Source organism: Aethina tumida, chromosome 3 (assembly GCF_024364675.1).
Source record: "Aethina tumida isolate Nest 87 chromosome 3, icAetTumi1.1, whole genome shotgun sequence".
Taxonomy (NCBI): Eukaryota; Metazoa; Arthropoda; class Insecta; order Coleoptera; family Nitidulidae; genus Aethina; species Aethina tumida.
Window position 1 is genome coordinate 22,966,148 of NC_065437.1, and position 23,488 is coordinate 22,989,635.

At 30.2% G+C, this 23,488-nt stretch overlaps 3 protein-coding genes and 1 pseudogene across 5 annotated transcripts; 2 read left to right on the forward strand and 2 right to left on the reverse strand.

The window, feature by feature from the left end:
• Positions 1-651: 651 nt before the first annotated feature.
• LOC109597007 (protein FAM184A-like) lies at positions 652-17,795 on the forward strand. Of its 3 annotated transcripts, none has more exons than XM_020012629.2 (10): positions 652-977; positions 13,518-13,669; positions 14,037-14,171; positions 14,228-14,673; positions 14,730-15,173; positions 15,237-15,414; positions 15,464-15,628; positions 15,731-16,043; positions 16,970-17,113; positions 17,297-17,795. In XM_020012629.2, the coding sequence occupies exons 1-10, from the start codon at positions 766-768 to the stop codon at positions 17,703-17,705; spliced, it is 2,598 nt and encodes an 865-aa protein (XP_019868188.2). In that variant the 5' UTR covers positions 652-765; the 3' UTR covers positions 17,706-17,795. The 3 variants fall into 3 exon arrangements, with proteins under 3 accessions (XP_019868188.2, XP_049821695.1, XP_049821694.1); XM_049965737.1 differs by lacking the exon at positions 652-977 and adding an exon at positions 10,767-11,620; XM_049965738.1 differs by lacking the exons at positions 652-977; positions 16,970-17,113; positions 17,297-17,795 and adding exons at positions 10,729-11,620; positions 16,336-16,537.
• LOC126265098 (phospholipase A2 inhibitor beta-like) lies at positions 7,139-8,409 on the forward strand. Its single transcript, XM_049965739.1, has one exon. It carries the CDS (start codon positions 7,186-7,188, stop codon positions 8,347-8,349), a length of 1,164 nt encoding a protein of 387 aa, XP_049821696.1. The 5' UTR covers positions 7,139-7,185; the 3' UTR covers positions 8,350-8,409.
• Positions 17,796-17,847: 52 nt separating the features above from the next.
• On the reverse strand, positions 17,848-19,338 carry LOC109596984 (1,5-anhydro-D-fructose reductase-like; annotated as a pseudogene).
• Positions 19,339-19,947: 609 nt separating this feature from the next.
• On the reverse strand, positions 19,948-23,169 carry LOC109596988 (aldo-keto reductase family 1 member B1). The gene is made up of 4 exons (XM_020012608.2): positions 23,015-23,169; positions 20,777-21,061; positions 20,531-20,716; positions 19,948-20,449 (listed from the first exon to the last, which is right to left on the reverse strand). The coding sequence occupies exons 1-4, from the start codon at positions 23,084-23,086 to the stop codon at positions 20,048-20,050; spliced, it is 945 nt and encodes a 314-aa protein (XP_019868167.1). The 5' UTR covers positions 23,087-23,169; the 3' UTR covers positions 19,948-20,047.
• Between the last annotated feature and the right edge of the window lie 319 nt (positions 23,170-23,488).

The window sequence follows — 23,488 nt, forward strand, 5'->3', positions numbered from 1 at the left end:
TGGTCCTAATCTTCAGACATTTAAATGAACTCACCACAGTAATTCAAGAAGTTAGAAGTAATAAATTATATTAGATAAATATTAGAGTCTGATACAGAGAATAAAATCAGAAGATCAAAATTATAAAACAAAAAGAGTATACAATGTGTTAATGTTAAATTAAATACTACAGATTTAATCTTTAAAAGTTCTTTCAAAATTAAAAATTGCTATATGTCCAGTTCAGTTTAGAAATATATAGGAGTGCAGTAATTTTTTATAATACTGTATAAAAAACAATAATAAATTAATATTATTAACAGTTCACATTAAGTAAAAGAGCCAGTCGACTTAAAGAAGTCTTGTAATTCTATTCTAAAACAACACCACACATACATAATTCCTAAAAAGACAACGGATTTAACAATTATCGAGGTACTTCCTTTGTTGCGGCACGTAAATATCCCTAAAAATAAACTGTAGTCTATTTAAAGCCCACGAGACGTGCCAACGAAAATGTTAATAACCACAAAAAGCTCAGCACCAGAAAGGATTTGATGAAAAAATAGCCACGGTTCGAAAATGATTTGTAATTTCGATTGTGCCTTCATTGTGACGAATGATAAGCACCAGAAACTGTGCCCAAGGCTCGGCATGCCTGTGCTGCAAATAGCAGATCAACTCGCGAATTGCCAAAGAGAAGCGTACACGCTTGACTACTGCTCTACCCACCCATAGACACTATACGTTTTTCCCGTCAAACATTTTATTTATGGTGTTCGAGTTATGAGTTTCGTGAAGAATATTTTCAACAAAGTTAGTGACGAACGGAAGGATGCCGAGACTGAGGACGAGGAAGAAAGTGACGGAACGTCGACGGTCAGTGAGGCGTCCTCGGACACAGGGATATTCACTTCGGCGAACAGCAGTGGAGATTTGGACACGACTGCCCTCGTGGAGACTGATTGTTCCACGATTTCCAGCTTCTTCGGCTATTGGTGAGTTAGTTAATTTGTACAAAACATGCATCGTTATGTGTTAGATTGTGGTTTATTAATACACACGTTTTGCGTGAAGCAAATAAAAAGCGGGATTACCCTTGATGCGTCGGAAACACATGCTTTTTAAAAAGATTAATTTTAGAAATAATTTACTATGTTTTGACTATTATTTAAATTGGTCGTACAAATGTCATCTTCTTAATATTAATAACATAACATTAAAATAATTAACAATATACAATATATTTTTTCTATGTATAAAGTTTAGTTTATTTTTTATTTAACATTTGTATGAGAAGCTATTCAACAACTTTTGTTTATCGGAATTACCATAGTGGTAAATACGGGTGAAAATAAAAAATAAATCAAAAATAAAATTTTCATATTATTTATGAAGTAACTATAAAATGACACTAATACAAAAAGTGAAACAAGAATATATTTAATAAAGGTAATTAAGATGTTTTATATATTAATTAAGTTAACTTATTATTCCCTTTAATTAGAATATTTTTTGTAATAGTGTTCATATCAAATAACTAAAATTTTGTATATAAACGTTTCTAAAAAAAAGCAATGAAATGGAAAAGTGACTCATGATTAAACGAAATCACTTTCTCAATTGCCTATTAAGTGCAAATTAGAATAATTTTAGTAATGCGTCATTTGAATGACTTTAAAAATGCGTCTTACTGGCAATATATTTATATAAACTCCTACTTATACACAGTTTTTGGACAGTTGGTTTTTGTAATAAAACAATCAATTTAAATATTTATTTATACTAATAAAACATGTTGAAAAGTTTAAATTCATTTGTAGCAATTTTATTTTAAATGTGTACAAAAAGAATTAATAATCAATTATTTAAATTTTATTTGTTTATTTATTTAAATATATAATATTTATTATAATTAAATCAACATGAAACAACCATCAAATAAAAAAAATTAACGTTACAGTAATAATAATAACTGTATAAAATCAAAATTTTGGAAAAAAATATGTTTATTATAAATATGAAAATTTATATTAATAAAAAACTAAAACGAAATACAAAGAATTATGTAATAAATAACTTTTTTACCTGGTCAGTTTAATATGTCTGTTTATATTTATGTTTTTGTTGGTTAATCAAAATATGATTATTTCAAAACAGAAATACATAAATTCATAAAAATAAATAAACAATAATTCTCATAAATTAGTTGCCTATGTTGGAAACCTGTCAGATTTTTTCGTGCTGTAAACACATTACTAAATAAGCATGCTTATAGAAACCCTAATGTTATCTTTGATGTCGGCAAAAATTTAAAGTTTTTTCTTTCTTTTATTTTCCCCGAAATACTGCATTTCTAAAAATATTACCAAGTTGAAAAATACTCCAAACACATGTACAAATATTTAGCAAATTTTGCCAAAACATCGCTATAAATTTGGTTAACTTTCCTTTTAATTTAAGAGTACATTTACCTACGCCGTATCCAAATAAAGTGAACCTTAGTATAATTCAATATTTTAAAATTATTTTAGTAAAAATGTATAACATGTTGGTTACTTTATATATATTCCTCCAAAGTTTGTCCCTTGCTGAGATGCAAGCAGCTGAGTGCATTAATCATTTATAATGAACGTAAAGGTGTTAATAATAATCTATTTTCGACTAAAACTATGTGTACTATTTAGTCAGAGGCCTGATTCCTAAAATATTGTGGTTGTACCGATTCATGTGTAATAAGTAATTGTTTGCATAGTTTTCAACACCCACAACGTATACAAATAACCACATGCGATACGACCGGTTGTAACTCATTCACGTTTAAACAATAGTAATTAACGTAATTATACCTAAGTTATCATAATATAAATTATAAATGTTAAGGTTTTGATAGAAACTGGAATGTCAAACACCTTGTATTTTTTTTCGATTCGATTTCGATAAATTAGGTTAGCTTTTAGAAAAATTAAAAGTTAGAAGTAAACAAAAATATTAAAAACCTGTCTGTGTATAAAAAAAGCGTTTTTTATAGACGCAATATTATTTATCATATACATTGTAGTTGTGGATAAACCTCTGTACGCCTATGTTGTTTCTATTTTTGAGATGGGTCAACGACAGACGCAAATGATCTTTACATCACCCTCGTTCCTAATTGATCATAAAACATTTACAAATTAATCCAGCCAAATTAAACTACTCTGTTGCATAATCATTGCAACACCACTTTTCCTGCTCCAACCAACATATGTGCCACATTGGTTTACATTTCACATGTTTTTAAAATTCGTTGATTACCCAAACTTTATTTCCTCTTATAGTATGGGATTAAGTGGATGTCTAAGTGCTTATTCCGGTACTGCTTATAATTTTTATTGGTAAGACAACGTAGTTAAGTTTAATATTAATAACAATTCGGTTACTTCAAGTACTTGTTGTCGAATTCATAAATAGATGTGTTTTAAAAATGTTTGACACTAATGTTTTGGATCATCTATAACTAACGACATGTCTTAAGGTCCTCTATTTTTGTCGGTAAAAGTTAGAAAAGATTATGGGCAGTGAGGTCATAAAAGCCCCCCTCTGATAACTTTTGAATAGAATAAAATATCTACGAATAAAAATCATGTAGAAAGTTGTCCAATACCATTCATACTATCAACTATTTTTTTTAAAAAAAAGGTGATTGATCTTGTAATATCTCATGTAAATGGTATTTTATTCTCTATTCAATGCTCTTTTGTGTGACTTTTTACTTTTATTTTATGATTAAAACAAATTATTAAAATTAATTTATTAATTGATTCTTGCACCTTGCCTGACAAGGATTTCAGCTATTGTATTACAATCAGGTAATTTATTTGTTTAATTTACAGAAACTTTATTTATAAAAGAACGTTCACGGAAATGATAATAATTAAATATCAAATCAAATTTAGTTTGAAATATATTTATAATTGTTTATTGTAAGTTAAAGATAATCTCGGGTCATTTTATAAACTTTGTAGAAAAATTTATTATTAACAGATCCGTACGGAACAAAACAGTTTAATGTAATAAATAAATAATAATAATGAAAATATAATATAACATTCTCTTGTACGGGTTGAAATACATTCGAATTTCAATAATTCACATTATTATATTACAACACAAAAAGTTTCTTAAACCAACTGTAAAACATGATGGTGGTTCACTTATGCTATAGGATGCTTCAGTTCTTCTGACTTCTAAGCAGGTTCTTAGATTGATTTATATACAGATATATATTAAACAACAATTTGCTTCCATATATCGAAGAAATGATACACTTAATAAATGTATTTTAACATGAAACCCAAAATTGTGACGAATTTATTGAAAAAAAAACAAAATATCGATGTTTAGTCTTGTCCGTTCCAATCTTTTAAGACTTGTCGTATATTCGAAAAATGATCAGGTCTATGCCACGGAGGGCCATAATTATGAAACAAAATAGATATAATATTAATATGATGATATATGGTGATAATATTAACGACATATTGCCAATAAACCTCAAGACCTCAAGAATAATTAAATAATTTGATAGAAGACTTGGGAGAAGTGGTCGTTAATGCACATGAGGGACTTACAATGTACGAAACGTTTTTTATGTATAAATATAATTAAAATATAAAATTACTGATTTATGTTAAATATAGTCGTGTATATTTTTGCTAATAAATTTACAGAATATATAAAATACACCTCTGGATGTATTACTGTTCATTTGATACAAATATCCAGGGTAATTATAACTAAATGCATTCTGATGATATCAAAACTCGGTAATTAAATCTCGTTTGAAATAACCTGTTTGAATAATTTTATAACAAAGTAATTACGTGTTTACTTCCCCCATTATTTTGAATAAAACTTATGTGTACACAGACATATAAAACTTCAGAATGTATAAACAAAGCTATAATAAAGATTTATAATAACCTTCATAAACAATATTTATATATTAAAAGTAAATCTTTGATGTGGAATTCATATATACATATTTTAATTTATTATTAAAATAGAAAATAAACATTCAAACGGATATTATGTGACACATAACTCAAATTTAATTTCAAAACGGAGAATACTGCTTACTCCGGTTCTGCAGTTAAAATCTCCATTGGGATAAATAATGTGAAATTGACCGGTTCACAATCAGTTGCACGATTTTCGTTACCTGCAACATGTGGCGTCCTCAAAGTTTAGTGGCATGTTTGTGTATGATACAAGCGGTTTTGTCCTACAATGAGGTGATTTTTCACGACTGCAACAACACCGCCATCAGTTCCTGCACGCGTCTAGATCCGAACAACGGTCGACGATTTGCCATACCTCAATCGACGAAAGTGGTGACCAAAGACTTGTTTGAAAACAAAACGGAACTGCTCGATATTGCCGGATCGGGCGGCGAGATTGAGAAATTGGAACCTGGATGCTTCGAGGGATTGCCAAAAATCAAACAAATTTTCCTCGGCGGTCAAAAGTTGAAAGAGATTCCGTACGGCGTTTTCAACGGGGTACCCGTGAGGAAGTTGTATCTGGCGGCCAACAACATCAAAGTGATTCAAACTGAGGCGTTTGACTGCAAACAATTGTTTGCCATATACTTGGACAAGAACGAGTTGGAGTATTTCGACACCAATTGGTTTCCTAGTCACGACTTGGAGAGCTTGGATGGCTTGTACATCCATCACAACAAAATCCGTTCAATTAATAGGAAAGCGTTTTATAAATTTTCGAGAGTCACCGTCATTGATTTCAGCTTCAATGAGCTCGAATACATCTCAGACGACATATTTAATAGAACCCATTGCATAAGGTTATTCGATTTGTCGTTCAATAAGCTGAAGACGTTAAATCCCAATTCGTTCCGCGGCTTAAAGTGCATCAATCAGATAATCCTTTCTTTTAACCACATAAAAAACATTGACTTGTCCATATTTATGAACACGGACATCACACAAATGAGCATAATACCCAACGCATGGACGTGTTCTTGTCTAAATCAATTCGAAAGTAAATTGTTTAATAGTAAAGTACAATCCATTATAATCAAGGATTACCTCCATGGAAGCGAATTTAACTTGAAGTACCAATTACCCGTTGCAAACAACTCTAATGGTTTACCTATTTGTTTGTACACCTCAAGTCAGTGCAACGAAGAGGTATCTAGTCTAACGCAAAACTTTGAAGTTGCCCTAAACGAAGCTTATAACGTCATAAACAGCAAATGTAAAAAAGATGGCGATTGTAATATGGGCATGCTTTGTAAGTCTGACTATTGTTGGTCAGTTGTAAGTGAGATGTTTTTTAAAAATGATGAATATCTGTATTGGAATTTCCTTGGATTGAGTTCAGCTTAAAGTAAGTTTGTAACAAAAATAAGAGTTCAATAAATTATAAGCAAATAAACAGTATTTTTATTATGTATTTATTTAACATTTATTTAAGTTTGGAATAATAAATTATATCTCACATAAAAGTTTTAGAAAATATGTTTACACATATTTTAAATAACAGATATATTAATTTTAGGTATCGAATAAATCATCTTTTCTTCTTTTTATTTCTTGGATCCACCTCCACAAATAATGTTAATTGATTATTTTTTCTTTTGCCTCGGTGACGCATCTTTATTTTATTTAAGATGTCTGGTAATTAATTGGGTTTTTACTGATTAAAAAAAGTTTATTACACCAGCCTATTAGGGTAAATCCAGGTACATTAAACGAATAAACTTGACGAAACTGGTTTTTCACAGCAAATCTCGCTGGGATTACCATATGTATTTTTCACATTGCTACATTTAATTGTATTAAAATACTCGATATATCTATAAATACATTTAGCATTTGCATATTATACATTCTAATTTATTTAAAGGGAAAATACATGTTGTGCTGATAAAAAAAATAAAATGCTGTGAAACGTAGTTTTTGGCTTCTTTTGACTTCATAATAATAAAATGTAATGCAGAGACTTTATTTATAAAATAACTTACTTTTACATTGCAATAATAAATCGATTAGTTTTCAAAATATACATAGAATCCTGAGTTAATATGACCTTCAATCAAAATCTTCTCATATTCCGGATCTGCATAAACAAGTATGGCTTGAACCAACAACCAACACGGTCATTCAGTAAACAATACAGTTCCCAGCCGACACCATTAATAATATGTTTCTTTTTATAATAGTGTGTTTATGTTGTTTCGTTCATCAAGTTAGACCCCATGGTGAATTGACATTTTACGAATGTGCTACCACCGAGGCGAGTTCGTGCACCCCATCATGTTGGAAAGAGAAACGTTTCGTGGTGCCACGATCACTGAAAGTGGTAAACAGAGACTTGTTCACGCAGTTCCCCGACTTGGTGGATATTGCCGGTTCCGGTGGTCAAATACAGGAAATCGAACGTGACAGCTTCAAGGAATTACCAAACTTGCAACGCATTTTTTTGGGTGGTCAGAACTTGAAAAAGATACCTTACGGAGTTTTTAACGACCTGCCTGTGAGACAGATTTATTTGGCTGCTAATTATATTGAGTTGATTGAAACGGAAGCGTTCAGTTGTCCGAATCTGTTTTCGTTGTTTCTGGATAAAAATCGAATTGAACACTTCGATACCAGTTGGTTTCCGGAGGAGGGTTTGCCCAATTTGCTGTCTATATATCTACATCACAATAAAATACGGGCAATCAGTAGGAAAGCTTTTTATAAATTTTCCAATATTTCCTACATCGATTTCAGTTTTAACTTCATTGAATACATTTCTAATGACATATTCAAAAATACGGAGTCTCTTAAACTGTTTGATTTATCCTTTAATCGCTTAACAACAATTAGTGCTGATAGTTTTGTAGGATTAAAATATGTGGAAAAATTAGTGCTATCTTTTAATTTATTAAAGAAATTAAATTTAGATATGTTCATAAAGTCAAACATCAAAAGTGTTTGTTTAACTCCGAATCCGTTCAAGTGTTCTTGTTTAGTGAAATATGAGCAGTTCTTACTCAAGCACAAAATTGAGTCGATCACGCCAAAAAATTATCTGCATGGAACTGATTTCAGCATAAAATATCAAATGCCGATTAAAAATAACTCAAATGAATTACCTATTTGTTTACATGTTGAAGGAGATTGTGATGAAGATGGAGTGTATAATGGAAAACTTGAACTTGTGTTCCACGAAACATATAATTTAATTAATAAAAAATGTAAATTAGATAGTGATTGTTCAAAAGGACTGATATGCAAGTCTGATTATTGTTGGTCGCTTGTAAACGACATTTATATTAAAGACGACCAGTACCTCTATTGGGGATTTCTTGGCCTAAAGTAAAACTAATATTTTTTATTATATTTGTACATATGTATTTTTATTTATAAAAATAAACTTTTTTACTAGTGTTTTTTATTTAAATATTGTTGTTAACGTGTTGGAAATGATCTAATTCATTTGTTTTCTTAGTAAGTAAATTAACAATAAACAAACACCTAAAAATAAGATGTAAAGGTCAAACTTATTTGTTTGCGCATTATAATCACTGAGATTGATTCACAATTTATACAAGTATTTCATAAATATTCTTCAAAAAAAAAATAAAATCAACATAATATTCTTTTGTTTTCTAAAAATACACATAAATTTTAAACGAAATAGAATACGAAAGGTTGAAAAGAAAATATTATGTTTATTTTTAAGTAAAAATAAAAATAAATTTGACCTTAACATCGGTCTCGAAAAGCGTATCTAGAATATTTTCCGTGAAAACCGGATACTGCATTAAATGACGTCCAAGAGAATAAAAATAGGCTGTATATTTTACAGAAAAAACATTTTACGAGAGCAACATACTCTGATATGTTGATAGTTGGTTGCATATCTTCAATTATTGAAAATTTAAATTCCACATATTCAGTCAACACTATTTTTAAATAATATTTTCAGTCTCTGACTACTAAGCTGAATTTTTAAACCATTTTGACATAATCTCATTCGATCAGAAAATTTAAATAGTTTTTCTCTTGTATTTTCATTACACTTTTTGCATAATGTAAACAAAATGTTTCTAAAGTGGAAGTAGACGTATCCAATAATGAAGATAATCTAATTTTTTTTCTTGAAGTAAATGCAACCCTTCTTATTTCGAAAATTGTTTCTTTTTCTCATATTTCCTTTAGTCAAGTCGTGTTTAAATTTGGTATGTAATATCCTAAAATACATACCAATAATTCAGTGTAATAAATGTTTTCCAGAATGACACAGTGGCGTAGATTTTGGAAGTTCTTTCCTTTTTCTCGTCCTATTTCCTACGCCACTGAATATTTTGTTTAAATTATAAAAGTGTTTTTTCATAATTTTGAAGAATTTTGATTTATGTTGATCGTTACAGAAAATTTAAAGATTTTCAGTGGCATCTTTAGAAAGTAAAGATTTCTCCAGTCAAATTGCGAGAAAGAAAAGTAGCTTCCTAATTTATTTTCTAATGTTACATTAGGCTTCTCGTCAGCCTAAACACGTTCCTTGTTTATATTAAAAACGCCATTTCTAGTGGGAGTTACCTTCTCACAAAAAATTATTTTTGATAATATGTAGTTGTATTTAAAATTGCAATTTCCTTCTAAAAGAAACTGGGCTTGTCGATAATAGTAAGGATGTTATTGTTCTTTTACAGTTCTTTAAACTACAAATTGTGATGAATTGTTTGTTATGTCAAACGTCTTTTACTAATAGTCAGATTGGCATTAACTATTTGCAAGATGCTCATTTACAACTGTTCTTCATCTTCCCATTTACAACTGTTCTTCATCTTCCTCTTTCTGTAATCTTAGTTTTTAATGGGTCTGCTTCACGTAAGCATTGCTCGGTATAAAGAAAGGTTTTGTAACTTAAATTTCTTCTATCATTCATTACATTTACCCAGATTTAATAACATGTCAATATATTTCAAATTGTTACAAATACAAACTTAAATAAATGAGATCATATTTCATCAAAGTGTACTTACTTGAAACTTCAAAAATTAAAATATCTCAAAAACGACCGTGACAATCAAAATTAATCAAGTGTATCTCTTTTTATCAATTGTGCAAAGAATATAAAAAGATTAATAGTTTTAAAAAATGAATGCACTGAAAATTGGGCGAGAAAAAAGTCCCCCAGGACTCAGCCAATTTATCATTATGGAAAAACTTTCTTGCATTGAATTGTATGTATGTATTTTAGAATAATACATAACCGAATATAAACAGAATTTTCATTATTGGATATATTCCGCCTGCTCCGAAATTTTGACCATCTATTTTAAAAACACCTATGTATAAATCTAATTATTTTTATTCCACGTGCTTTTAATCCGTCTAATAAAACAAAGTGCGCTATTTACATCAAATATAATTAGAAATCTATTTAGGCTATTTTTGTAGTCCAAAAATAAGTTAAACAGACACTGGCGTTTACTGCACTTAAGAACTCTTCAATTTTTGAACAAGGTCACGCTATTATTGCAAAGTCTATTTCCAGCTTCGGTCTTCTTCTTGTTGGATCCGTGCTATTTCCAGAACTCCCCTCCCAAATGACACTTCAAATCCAATCTTAACATATTTTTATTATTCCTTAAAATATATATGCACCGCATATTCTGAAAACAGTTCCATTCCATTCTGTTTACCTTGCAGTGTGTTTATAAGTCGGATTGATTTATGTTAAATCGATCGATCTGCCAAGGATTTTACGCTAATATATTTTAGACAACTAAAAGTGATAAGAAAGCATGAAATGAAGTGAACGTGAGATCTAATTTTAAACGGTTCTAAGTTTAAAATTGTGTGGTCTTTTAGTTTCGTTTGGACAATCGTCTAGTGAATTCATATTATTACACATATTCTGTGATACCGCCGTTACTATGAGCTACCTCCCACTAATTTCGTAGTCCAGTGAAAATGTTCAATTTCTTCCGCAGATCGAAGAAAGATGAGAAGAAAACGAAAGAGGTGTCGCCCAAACGCGATCGAAAGGACGACATGTGTAAAAATATTAGCGTCGCGACACAAAAGCCGGAGATTGCGCCCAACGTCGGCGGCACCGCACTGCCAAATGTCTCGTCGGAATTCGGGTTACGGAAAAATGTTGCGAATGCAGCCAGCGAAGTGACCACACTCACCGAAAAAAACGATACGAAACCAGCGAATAACAAAAATTGCGAAACGAAAACCATGTGCGACGACGGCGCCTCAGTCCAACACGCGCCGCCAACGATCTCTTATGCGAGCATGTTAAAAAAAACCGAAGTGCGCGACAATAATGTGAGAAGTTCTTGTGTTAAGCCCTGCGGCCACGGCACCACCGCCATCTCGCCCCGCATACCGGTGATCGCGGGCAAAAGGGAGAGCAGTGCCACGCCGCCGAGCAGTCCGGTGCTGGAGATCAAGAGGCACTTCAGGAACGAAACACCCTCGTCGGCTCCGAGCTCGCGCAAGAACTCGAGGGACACCACCTTGGAGAATGGTAGCGCCGCGTCGCCACCCCTCAAGTTCTGCACGCCACCTTCTTCTCCTGAAACGATTAGCGAACATAATCCTCTGGAGAATGGAATTAAAGAAGCCGAACAGTAGGTTTTATGTAATATAAATATTTGCAGAATTACAGATTCCCGCAACATGTGTCCTATTTTGAGACCACTTGACGTTACACTGATTCAGTCATGCGCCCACCAGATATTATAATTAGCGTTATAGGAAATCTATTTAGACGTAGATGCACGCTTCTGCATAGTGAAGGTAAATACTTTGTGCGTCAATTGGGCATTTTATGAGTAGTCGAGATGTTTGAAACAAATCCGTTTTATAGCCAACCACGTTTGGCTATTAATACGAAACAAAATAAATTTATGGGTCTATTTTGTTGCAATTATATGGCAAATTAAATCTTTTAACAACTCATTAATGTTTAATTGTATATTTCACACGTATCAGAATTTCAACAGGCGTACAAAAATATATTAAAAATACAGAAATACTCTAAGCAAGGTGTCACGAATATTAAAATTCATTCATTTTCAAAACAAAATAAATGTCGCTAGAAAGTAAATTTAAGATTCTAATTATATCCATACATACAGTTAGATTAGAGATGTGATTTTTAAATTAGGTTACATCTAATTGATCATTAAGATCTATAGAATAGATTAAATTTCAAGTGGTCCCAAAATCTTACCCAGTTACATTATTATTAAAGCGACACAATAAACCCTTGTCAGTGGTTACTCACTAAATTTTATATTTTTATCTGAAAATATTTTGGGATAACCCCAATATAAAAATATGACGAAATCATTTTTGTTTACACTACTAGGCTAACGTTTGTAAATGTGCCATCGTATTAACGAAACTTTCGTTACGAAAGCTTTGAAATAGTCGGGAGACCAAAACAAACATGTGGACAATCCAACAAATAGTTTAATATTTTTATGTCTATACACACAATTAGTGTTGCCACAGAAAATAGATCCAGATCCGGTATCCGGCGGATCCGGTTTATTTTTGGGAAATCCCGTGGAGGTCAGATTTTGCATCAGATTCGGTTGGAACAAGATTTTCGAAACAAATATCACAGAAATTTAAGGAATAACAGTAAATAATAATTAAAATAATAAACGCCAACCTTTTTCTCTTAATGTAAACCGCCTATGAAAAAAGTGGTTCATTGAACACTTCATTCAAGTTAATTATCTTTATTTGTTCCATCAGTCAAATGGACTATCACTTCTAAATATTTTGTTTTAAATATACATAATATCACATCTTTATTAAAAGTTTTATTGTCTGGTTCTAATACCTTGGTTGAAAGTAAAGAGCCAAAACTTAACAGGATTTCTGTATGGTTCATACAGACTCAAATCTTTAGTTTTTTCATTGAGGCAACTCCTCACCTAAAACCAACAGTGATACTTCGTCTTTCCCAAAATCTTGGATATAAAAGAATTGTCAATATTGTTAGAGTTATACATTCTTCGAAAATTTTATCACATAATTCATATTGTGTTCTTCAATATGTATGAATTTGCTTCTGTATTCTTAAAAGCCAAGATCCATCTAAAAACAACAATCACTTAACAACCCTAGAGGTATAAATAACTAAACTATCATTTAACCATTGGGGAGGAAAGGAAGTTAAAATATGTATGTATTTTATTTTTATGCTGCTAACTCAGGATCACAATCCGGTTCCAGTCCAGCCAGAAATGTCGTCATTGGTTCCAGTATCTGGCCTTAAAAAAAGTGGAACCGAAATAACGTAAAATATTGATTCATAAATTGACATACAGTGTTTAAAAGTACAAGATCCGCCATTAAAAATGTATTCAGTGCTTAAATTAAATTTAAACGTTAATTAAACTTTTAAAAATATAATTAACATATGTAAAACATAATGTCGAAGTTGTTTCTATAAATTTATCTTGATTTTTTTTTGTAATGTTAATTTACTGACTTTACTCTTATTTGCAGGAAAAATCTAATCAATCAAGAAGCTAAATACCAAAGTCAACTCAATGACCTGTCGAAACAACTGGCGGTCCGCGATGCAGAAGCTAACAAGCTACGATTTCAAATGGAAGAATTGCAGCGAGATGTTTTTGCTAAATCTGCTGGAATAGACCGTAAGTTTTAAATAGTAAACAATGTAAAACATCGAATAAAAAACTGATTTAAATCATGATGCAATAAGGTCATAAACATGACATTCTCACATGACATGCCTTAAATAAAAGGTGTTACTATATTTTCTTATGTAATATGTCTAAGTGTGAACTTGAGCGACTTGCCAAAACATTGAAATTAAATTTGCCAAAACATTGAATGAAATGGATAGCATTAAAATTAGAATTGCATAAAAAATTGGAGCCGTTGACAAAAATACTTTTATAAAAATGCTATTATATATATTCTACACTCTCCATTTTTATGATATCATAGAGATTCAACAAAACGTTATTTAATATTATTATTTTATATTTACGAATGTAGGTTTGGAAGCTGAACTACACGCTGCTCATAAAGAGACTGAACTAATTCGCCAAAGAATACGAATTTTAGAAAATGATATCGAAAATTACAGGAAAAGAAACAGGGATCTTGAAGAAGATGTAGCTGAAAAAAAAGGTAAACACCCTTACCCACAAAATATTTTATAACATTAAGGTGACTCTTAATTGCAGAAGAAATATCCGAATATGAAGCTCAAACAAAAGCAAAAATCGAAGAATTAGAAGGGGTAATAAAAACGTTGCGGGAAAAAATTCAATCATTAGAAGAAGAATTGAGGAAAATGTCGGAAGAAAAACAGAAACTAGACGAGAGACAAGCGGAACTTTTAGAAGAAAGAGAAAACGAAAAGAAGAAATTGGCTGAAACATTGGAACAAGCTACACTACAAAAAATAGAAGTTGAAAATAAGTGGAAAGACGAATTCGAAAAGTTACGAACTGTCAATATATTAAAAGAACAACAACTATTAGATGACTTTGAATGGAAACTAAGAGAAGTTCAACAAACCTGCAAAAAACGCTTGAGCGAAAAGGACAAATTAATAGAAGAGCGACTGCAGGAAGCCTACAAAGATGCTGAACAAAAAATGAAACAAGCAGAGGATATGATGGCTCAGGTAAGACAATAACAAATTTGCATCTAATACATCATTTTTTACTATTATACTGGTAGATTCAAGACATGAAGAGTTACGAAACGGAAATCGAAACTCTAAGGGGCTTAACTCTGAACCAGGAGAAAACACTGAAAGAAATGAAAGATCAGCATGAACAAATGAAAATGACTGAAGACAGCCTTCGTAATGAAACTAAAAAACTTCGAAATCTGATCGAACTTGAGAAAGAAAATCTGCAACACATGCAACGAGTCCATCAACAAGAAATTGCTGATAAAGAAAGGCACTTACAGCAAACACTGAATAATAAAAGAATTGAAATTGCAATGTACTGGGAAGAGAGATTGTTGACGGAGTGTGGAAGACTGAAATATGAATTGGAACTGATTCACAACGAAGAAAAGCACACAGCCATGGAGACAGTTAGAAAGGAGAAAGATGAAGAGTTCGCCAAGGAAAGAAAATTATGGGAACAGAAGGTCAGAGAATGTTTTAAAGAGGTAAGTCGAATATTGGTAGTTGTTTATCCATACCAAGTTAATATTCATATGTTTATGATTCAGATAAATGGTCTAAAAAAAGCGCTTACAGAAAAAGAAGAATATTATCAAGAGGAAATAGTAAGTTCGCAAACAAAAACAGACAGAGATATTTTGGAATTAAGAAGATTGATGGATAAAATAGATATGACCCATCATGAAAAATACGAAAAACTAGTAAACGAACACGAAGAAGAATTAGGTAATACAATGTCTGTGTATTATTGACTTACAATAATAATTATTTTTAGCTCGAATAAATAGTGAACACGTTCAAAAGGTTCAGGAAGTTGAAGCGTACTGGCAAAATCAACTTTCTATACTTAGAGCTAGCATAGATTCAATAAAAGAACAGATGGAAAAGGAATCTCAACTAAAAATTGAAAATCTAATTCAGCAACATAGAACTGAGTTAGGTAATAAGAATATTTAATATCAAATTTGAAGTAGTATACAAAATTAAGAATTTTTGACAAAATTTATAATGTGCATAGGTTTTGTACATTTGATTTTTGTAGATTCTCAGTGGGAAAACTTAATCCACCAAAAGAACGAAGCGATACATTTGGTGGAGGATGAATATGTTGTAAAATACAAAACATTAGAAGAACAATTTTATACGCAACAAAAATCACATTCAGCTAGGGAGGTAGAACTGTTAAAAACAATCGACAGTCTAAAGAACGAATTGCAGAGTAAAAATTGCACAATCGATGACTTACAGAACAACGTGGACGCATTGGAAGGAGGAATTCAAGTTTTAAATAATGAAATCGTCCAACAAGGAGACAACCTGTTTAAAAGTGGAAAGGAGGCTGAATCAAAGATAAGGTAAATATTGTAGTTTAAGTACTTGTGATTTTAATCAAAGAAATTGGTTAAAGTATAAGAATATATTTATTGATACATTTAAGAATCTAAATTTAAATAGTTAGAGAATAGTTTGGCTTCTGATAATCAAACACATAGACACAAAGCGTTCATTTCATTATTTTGTTTCACACTGATTTGCTTTTAGAAATCGTAAATATCCCAATTATATTTTTTTAAGCAATTCAATGTATTTTTTAAACAACTTTTTTAATATATCTCAGACTAATTTCAACTTTTTTTCCCTCTGTAGCTGTACTAAAGACCTATCGACGGATATGTCCTACTTAGTACTCATTTTTCCTTGTCTTTCATGGATATTATCCATATCTCTATTTCAAACCATTGCATTTTTTGTCATTTCTCTCATATTACTTTACAGACGATTGCTTTAAATTCCAGAAACCAAACACATTGCTTTTGTACTACGTTGTTCCAAATACGTTCCAAAGTTTTAGAAATCATATAAAATATCTATAAAATTATTTATTTTTAATAAATTTATATAACTAGTTCATATTAAAGCCAATATTATGTATCTTATAGTCAAAAATTAATAATACATATTAATTTGTGATATATATTAATACAATAATTTCTCAACTGTTAATAAACCATTTATGTACATGTACGTACATATTTTTTAAATACGTACTGTAAGATTTATTCTTTAGAATAAAAACTATTTTTATTCTAATAGATATGTATGGTAAAAAGTGTATAAAATTATGTACAGTGAAATTTATGAAAAAATTTTGTATAAATTTATGTACAAAAAATGTTTGGAAAAATTTTGTTCTATTTGGAATGACGCATTTTGTTGTGCATTTAATGTCCTTACTGCCTTTGTGTGTTCCTAATATCTCTTCCTTTTCCTTTCGACACAGAAGTCTACAAGATACGGTAGCGAAATTGGTGGAACAACAGGAGAAAGAACGAGAATCTTATAGATTGAAATTTATGGAAAATCACAAACAATCGCAGGAAACTATTGATCACCTACAGAGAAAATGCCAATGCTTGACTAAACTGTGAGTATAAAATAAAGTATAATATTAAGATATATTATTTATGTGTACTCGGATTTTAAAACTAATGAGTATTTTACAATAAAATAAATTATTGTTAAATTCTAAATTAAATATGAATTATATTAAAACAAAATTAATAAAATATGGATTTTTTAGTAATTAATGACTGTATTCAATATTTAGGTTTGAAGAAGTTAGACAACGATACGAAAGGCGAGAGTCTCGAGTAGAAGATCTAAACAAAATATCTGATTTAAAACAAGTTATAGCCGAACAAGAAAAAGATCTGGCTTGTATTAACGAGGAGAAGAGATACTTTCAAATGAGACTGATGGCATTAGAAAAGCAACTGGAAGAAAACGCACCGTTTGAAGAAGACGAATACGAAGATCCAGAAACAATAAAACACATCGAAAGTCAATATAAAGTGGAGGAACCTTCTCCAGAATCGCCTCCAAATATTTTAGTTCCACCTCAAATACCACCAAATGGATTTACAACACCGCAGTTGATGTTTTCAAACCCTATGAGCATACCAAATTCTGTGTCGATCCCTCCCACCATTATTGAATGTGAAGATTGTGATGAATGATTTTTTTTTAATTTTTATTCATACCTTTGTATTATATGGGTGAAAATTTCTTTATTGTAAATAAATTTTACTGCCCAAAATATAAATGAATGCAAATTGTTTTATTCACATAAACAATTATATAAAAATTGCTATAAAAGTATCAATATTCATCATTTTCAAATGGGTGTTCTTTATGTCCGTGAGCCCTAAAATAAAAAAATGGGCCATTAAATTTTAAACAGTAACAATAAAAAATGCTAATATAACTTACTCAGAAAATGGTATTAGCCTTCCATTACAATCAATTTTGTTAATTATGGCAATATCTTGAGCAGATAATTCAAAATCAAAAATATTTATGTTCTCTTGAATTCTTCCTTTATTCACTGATTTCACCCAGTGGACTGTAGGCTGTGAGGTGATGTCTTTTGAAGCACAAAAGTCTAGAAGTTTTTTCTGATTCAAATAGGGATGACACTCAACCTAAAATAAAAACATTATAAAGAATGGAAATCAATGGACTTCATCTATTTACCTGATTAGTTACAGGAACAACAGTGGTATTTTTGAGCAGTCTTTCCAACTGCCTTTTATTAAAATTGGAAACTCCGATAGATTTTGTTAAACCTTTACTAAGAAGCTTTTCAAATTCCTTCCAAGTGTCAATGTAATCTACATCGCTAAAGATTGCAATTTTTCCATCTGGACCCAAAGGCATTAAAGGGCTTCCTGTTAAAGACTTAACTGTACATTAAAAATATGAAACTAGTATATGCACCAAATATAAATCCAAATAATCCAAATCTAAATTTTTCAAAATCAATCTCAGTGTTAGTTCAACTAATTCCATTTCATAAAAGTGCACCACAATTTACTGGTTATAAATAAGTCTTCTCGTTTTACCACACCCTCGGCCATTTTTGCCTTAATAGCTTCGCCAATTTCATTTTCATTTTGATAAAAATGGGCGCAATCAATATGTCTATAGCCACAGTCGATAGCATCTTTTACAGCTTGTGTAACTTCCCCAGGTTTTGACTAAAAATATTTATAAAATATTTGTTTCTTTGACAGTTTATCGAGTTAATTTAAATTTAAAATTTATAATCCAGCACTGTTATTGTTTTAATAAATTTATATTTACAATTACTTAACTGATATGAAAATCAGGAAAAGTATATACTTATTGACCTAGAATTGTAAAATTACGCTACATATTAATATTAATGTGCGACAAGAATTAATGTATCACACAGACCATTTAAATATTAAATAAATATTTATTTTGACACGATAAAATATTAAACTAGCTAAATATAAAAAATAATAAGAAATTTTTAATTCGTGAACTAATTACCATAATATTATCTCCGTTTTTTAAATTAAGTATTTTAATTTTTCTTGTTAATTTAATTAGTATATACACATATTCACGAATTTTAGTTTTTGGTTTTGTAGAATAAAGTGTACAAAAGTTTAAATTTATTTGCCTATTGAACATGATTGCTAAATAAACTAAAATAATTACCTTCCAAGTTCCCAAACCTAGTACAGGAATTGTGTTCCCATTATTGTGTTTTACAACAGGTGCCAATGGCATTTTACTGAAGGTTATTATGGGACCACACACCAAACACCCAAACTATAATGGATTTAATATTGAACAAAGAACCAAAATATCCTAGTGGAAATTATTTAAAGCAAAAATGTAATCAAATTAAGGACGTACATTTCAAAGGTTCAAAAATAGACAAGATAGATACAGATGTAGTTTTATCAAATTATTATGTAATATATTTAACATAAAAAACTTTTTGTTTACTAAATGCACCATGCATATGGCTAAATAACTGAAAAAGTATTATCATTCAAAACTTTCATTTTTATTACATTAATGCACATGGATCTTTGTATGTGTAACGGACAACCAAAAACAATTTGTTCTTTAAAGCATTTCATAAAATGTAGGTCCTCAATTTGTAAATATTTGATGGAACGTTAGGCAAAAACAATCCGCATCATTTTCGAAAAACATAACAAATTTCACCTATCTATATAAAAATGTTAGATAGTCAAATCTATTTTATATGCTCTTTGTGGCCCCTTGAACATTATCATATTTAAAATGTTATTTATTATTTAAAATTAAATTTAATTTTAAAGAATAACTTCACATACAGGCATTAAACGAGTCTAGTAACAATGGTTAAAAGATAGTGTAATATGCGTACTTGACAATAGTTAAAATTGAAACACTAAATTTTCAATAATATTAACTTTATTAAAAAGATATACATTGTATATAATTTATGTGTGAACACTTATAACAACAGCATAAGTATATGTATCCGTGGTTCCATTTAATATTCATCATTGGTGAATGGGTGATCTTTGTGGGCTTTAGCGTCTTCGTACGGGCAGATTCTACCATTGCAATCGAAGGTATCAATCAAAGCAATATCATCAGCAGTCAATTCAAAGTTCCAAATGTCGAAGTTTTCTTGAATTCTGGACTTGGTTACTGACTTTGGAATGGTGATGTTACCCCTTTGGACTTGGTATTTCAATACAACTTGGGCGGTAGTTTTTCCGTATTTGTTAGCAATAGCCTTAATTTTCGGGTCATCCAACAACTTTGGATCAGTTGGCTTGGCCCATGGCCTGTCTGGGGATCCCAAGGGACTATAGGCGGTGATTGTGATGTTCTTTGATTTACAGAACTCGATGAGTTTCTTTTGTGTCAAATAGGGGTGAACTTCAATCTAGAACAAACATCATATTTTAGAAATTGTTTAAAAACAACATTTGCGCATTATGTTATTGTGTATTATAACAATACTTACTTGGTTGGTTTGTGGAGGGATTGTACAGTTTTGAAGCAAACGTTCAATCTGCCTCTTGTTGAAGTTAGAAACTCCAATAGATTTAGTTAAGCCTTTCTTGTTTACCTCTTCCATGGCTTTCCATGTGTCTACGTAATCAACGTCACTGAAAGCATCTGGACCAGTGGGGAAGAGGTCTCCACCTTCCTGCAATTACAATAAATATTAAATGTAATAGAGGAAACAAACTCATTATTCTTATCTTACCTTAAGAGCAAATGGCCAATGAATCAAATAAAGGTCCAAATATTCTAGGCCTAAGTTGGACAAAGTGGTTTTAAGTGCTGGTTCAACCAAGTCAGGTCTGTGGAAGGTGTTCCACAGTTTGCTGGTGATGAAAAGATCTTCACGTTTGACGGTACCATCAGCGAATTTTTCTTTAAGGGCATCGCCAATTTCTTTTTCGTTACCGTAGATGTGAGCACAGTCAATGTGGCGGTAGCCGATGTCGATGGCATCTTTTACTGCTTGACCCACCTCACCAGGTTTAGACTGTATAAGAAGAATAATAGTTACCATATATATGTGCATATATATGTTCAATAATAATCTAATTTTAATTTAATAAGAAAATAATACCTGATACTCACATAGAGTAGAGTAGAGTAATACAATATATTTGTTTATGATATTGTAATACTTTGAATAGTTTCAGTTACAAACTATAAAAAATATTTATTGGTACTTTTCACGTTCAGTGGGAATAAATAAACAACGCGCTGCTGAGAAAAAAAAAATAATAATAATAAAAGAATATAATAGTGTAAATATTCCTGAAATTACTAAAAACTTAAGGTAAAACCACATTAAGAAAACGTTCTAACTCCTTTTATATACAAACAAATTGAAAAGATATCATTTCTTGTATTTCAGGCATATAAAAATGAATTAATATTTGTGTGTTTAGTAGAGCAACCATACGTTAGCTGAATGAACAAAACTTCGAAGGTAGTATTTAATATATTTAAATACGTATTCGACCTTCAAATAAAAGTGTGGACTGAATTAGATACACTACAAAAACTTTGAAACCAGCTAAAAGCAACGTTATGGTTTGCGGATACATCCCATTAATTTTATTTAAAATTTTATTTAAGTAGGAATTATTTTGATTTAGGCACAAAATGAATAATTGTGGAAAAAATATAGAATAATTGTTTTAAATAAAATATTATTTTGGTTACATTTGATTAGAAGATACATTTTCTAATTAACATTAAATGGTAATGTAGGCTAATTCAGTATCAACCACTGTACTTGGGTGGAATCAGCGGAAGTGCTAAGCAGGGGATGATACTCGAACCGAGGATGACGGTAGAGGAGACTTGTGTAAAAGTCTTGGCTCGGCTTGGCATAACCGTCGGGATCACCGCGTTTCATACGACTCCTAATTGTTTAACTATTAGTTATAATCCTGTACCTTCTAGTTCAATTACATTGAAAGGCCTATTTGCGTGTCATTTAATATTCGAAATGGCCGATAATCCTGACCGCGCTGCGACATATAGAAATTTAATACTTGCAATTTATGATATTTTAAACACTATTTAATACAGAAATAACGATAATTTATAATTCCACACATTTAATATTATCATCTGAAATAGTGGGCGTAATTGGTAATTCTTTTGTTTCTATAAACTAAGTTTTACACTCACTCACTCAAAAAATTGTGACGTAATTCCCAATTTACCAAATATAATATTCGACTTAACACGGTCACCTATGAAAAATACTATTTTCCATATATTTCATACATCAATAATAAATATCTTAAATTTAATGAAAAAAAATCTTAGCTAAAGATTATTTAATAAGCACATTATATAATTGTGAAAAACTTTACTTTAAATTAAATTTATTTATTTAAAATTCAGGTTTTAATTTTAAATATATAATAAACAATTTATTTGAAAATATTTTTTAAGGTAAATAATTTATATAATATGACATAAAATTATTATAATTTTTTCAAAAAAAAAAGATATGCATAAATAAAAATTTTTTAGTCAGTTTTTCTCTTTCTTATCTTATAAGAAATACTCTTATCAGCCAAAATATAACAAATATATAGAGTCAATTAATGGAAATATATGTTATAAACGTATAAATATGTTATTTTCAAACTCAAAAATCACTTTCGATACATTTATATCTATTTCTGACCAGTATGCGGAAACTTCATATAGTTTATTAAAACGACTGAAATAAATCAGAAAATTAAAAATATTTAAAAAATTATAAATTAATTTATGTAAAATAATATATTATACACACATATTATTATGTTAATCGTACTATTAAAAAATAATTTGTCCTTGAAATTATAACTGAACATCAGGAACTTGTAGCTCCAAATCAGAAATAGATATAATGTCAATAACACAAAAATGTATATAAATAAATGTTATATAATAATAATATGCATAAAATTTTTATACATACCTTCCATGTTCCCAAACCAAATGTAGGAATTGTCAATCCGTTATTGAACTTGATTCTTGGAACTTGTACCATTTTTAATCGTTTACTCAAGGTAACACAACTTTATTCAACCACGAACTCTCTAGAATGTTTTTAAGGTTACCGGGCCGCGATTTTATATGTTGCCGGTAAATTGTACTTCTACGCATGTCAAACAGCTTATAAATTAAATTGACAGATAAAACGAGCAAAATATACAATATTGTACAATATTACGCAAAACTAATTGATACACATCAACACTGACATATTACTAAAGTAAGAATTTGTATATTTAATATATATAACATAATATATAATACCGAATTTCTAAATTAAAACATTATTGATTAATACAGTTTTCAAGGCCAGTGGATGTTTCCACATCCATTTTATTGTTTGTATCCACATAGGATGCTGTTAATTGCAAATATTTCCATTTGAAACAATATTCTA

Bases quoted from the DNA above. Each gene is read 5' to 3' on its own strand.
- LOC126265098 (XM_049965739.1), top strand. From the start codon at position 7,186: ATGTTTCTTTTTATAATAGTGTGTTTATGTTGTTTCGTTCATCAAGTT.
- LOC109597007 (XM_049965737.1), top strand. From the start codon at position 10,953: ATGTTCAATTTCTTCCGCAGATCGAAGAAAGATGAGAAGAAAACGAAA. The intron at 15,415-15,463 runs GTAATACAATGT...AATTATTTTTAG, and splicing joins CGAACACGAAGAAGAATTAG to CTCGAATAAATAGTGAACAC. The intron at 17,114-17,296 runs GTGAGTATAAAA...TTCAATATTTAG, and splicing joins TGCCAATGCTTGACTAAACT to GTTTGAAGAAGTTAGACAAC.
- LOC109596988 (XM_020012608.2), bottom strand. From the start codon at position 23,086: ATGGTACAAGTTCCAAGAATCAAGTTCAATAACGGATTGACAATTCCT. The intron at 21,062-23,014 runs GTATGTATAAAA...CTTCTTATACAG, and splicing joins TTGGTTTGGGAACATGGAAG to TCTAAACCTGGTGAGGTGGG. The intron at 20,717-20,776 runs GTAAGATAAGAA...TTGTAATTGCAG, and splicing joins ATTGGCCATTTGCTCTTAAG to GAAGGTGGAGACCTCTTCCC.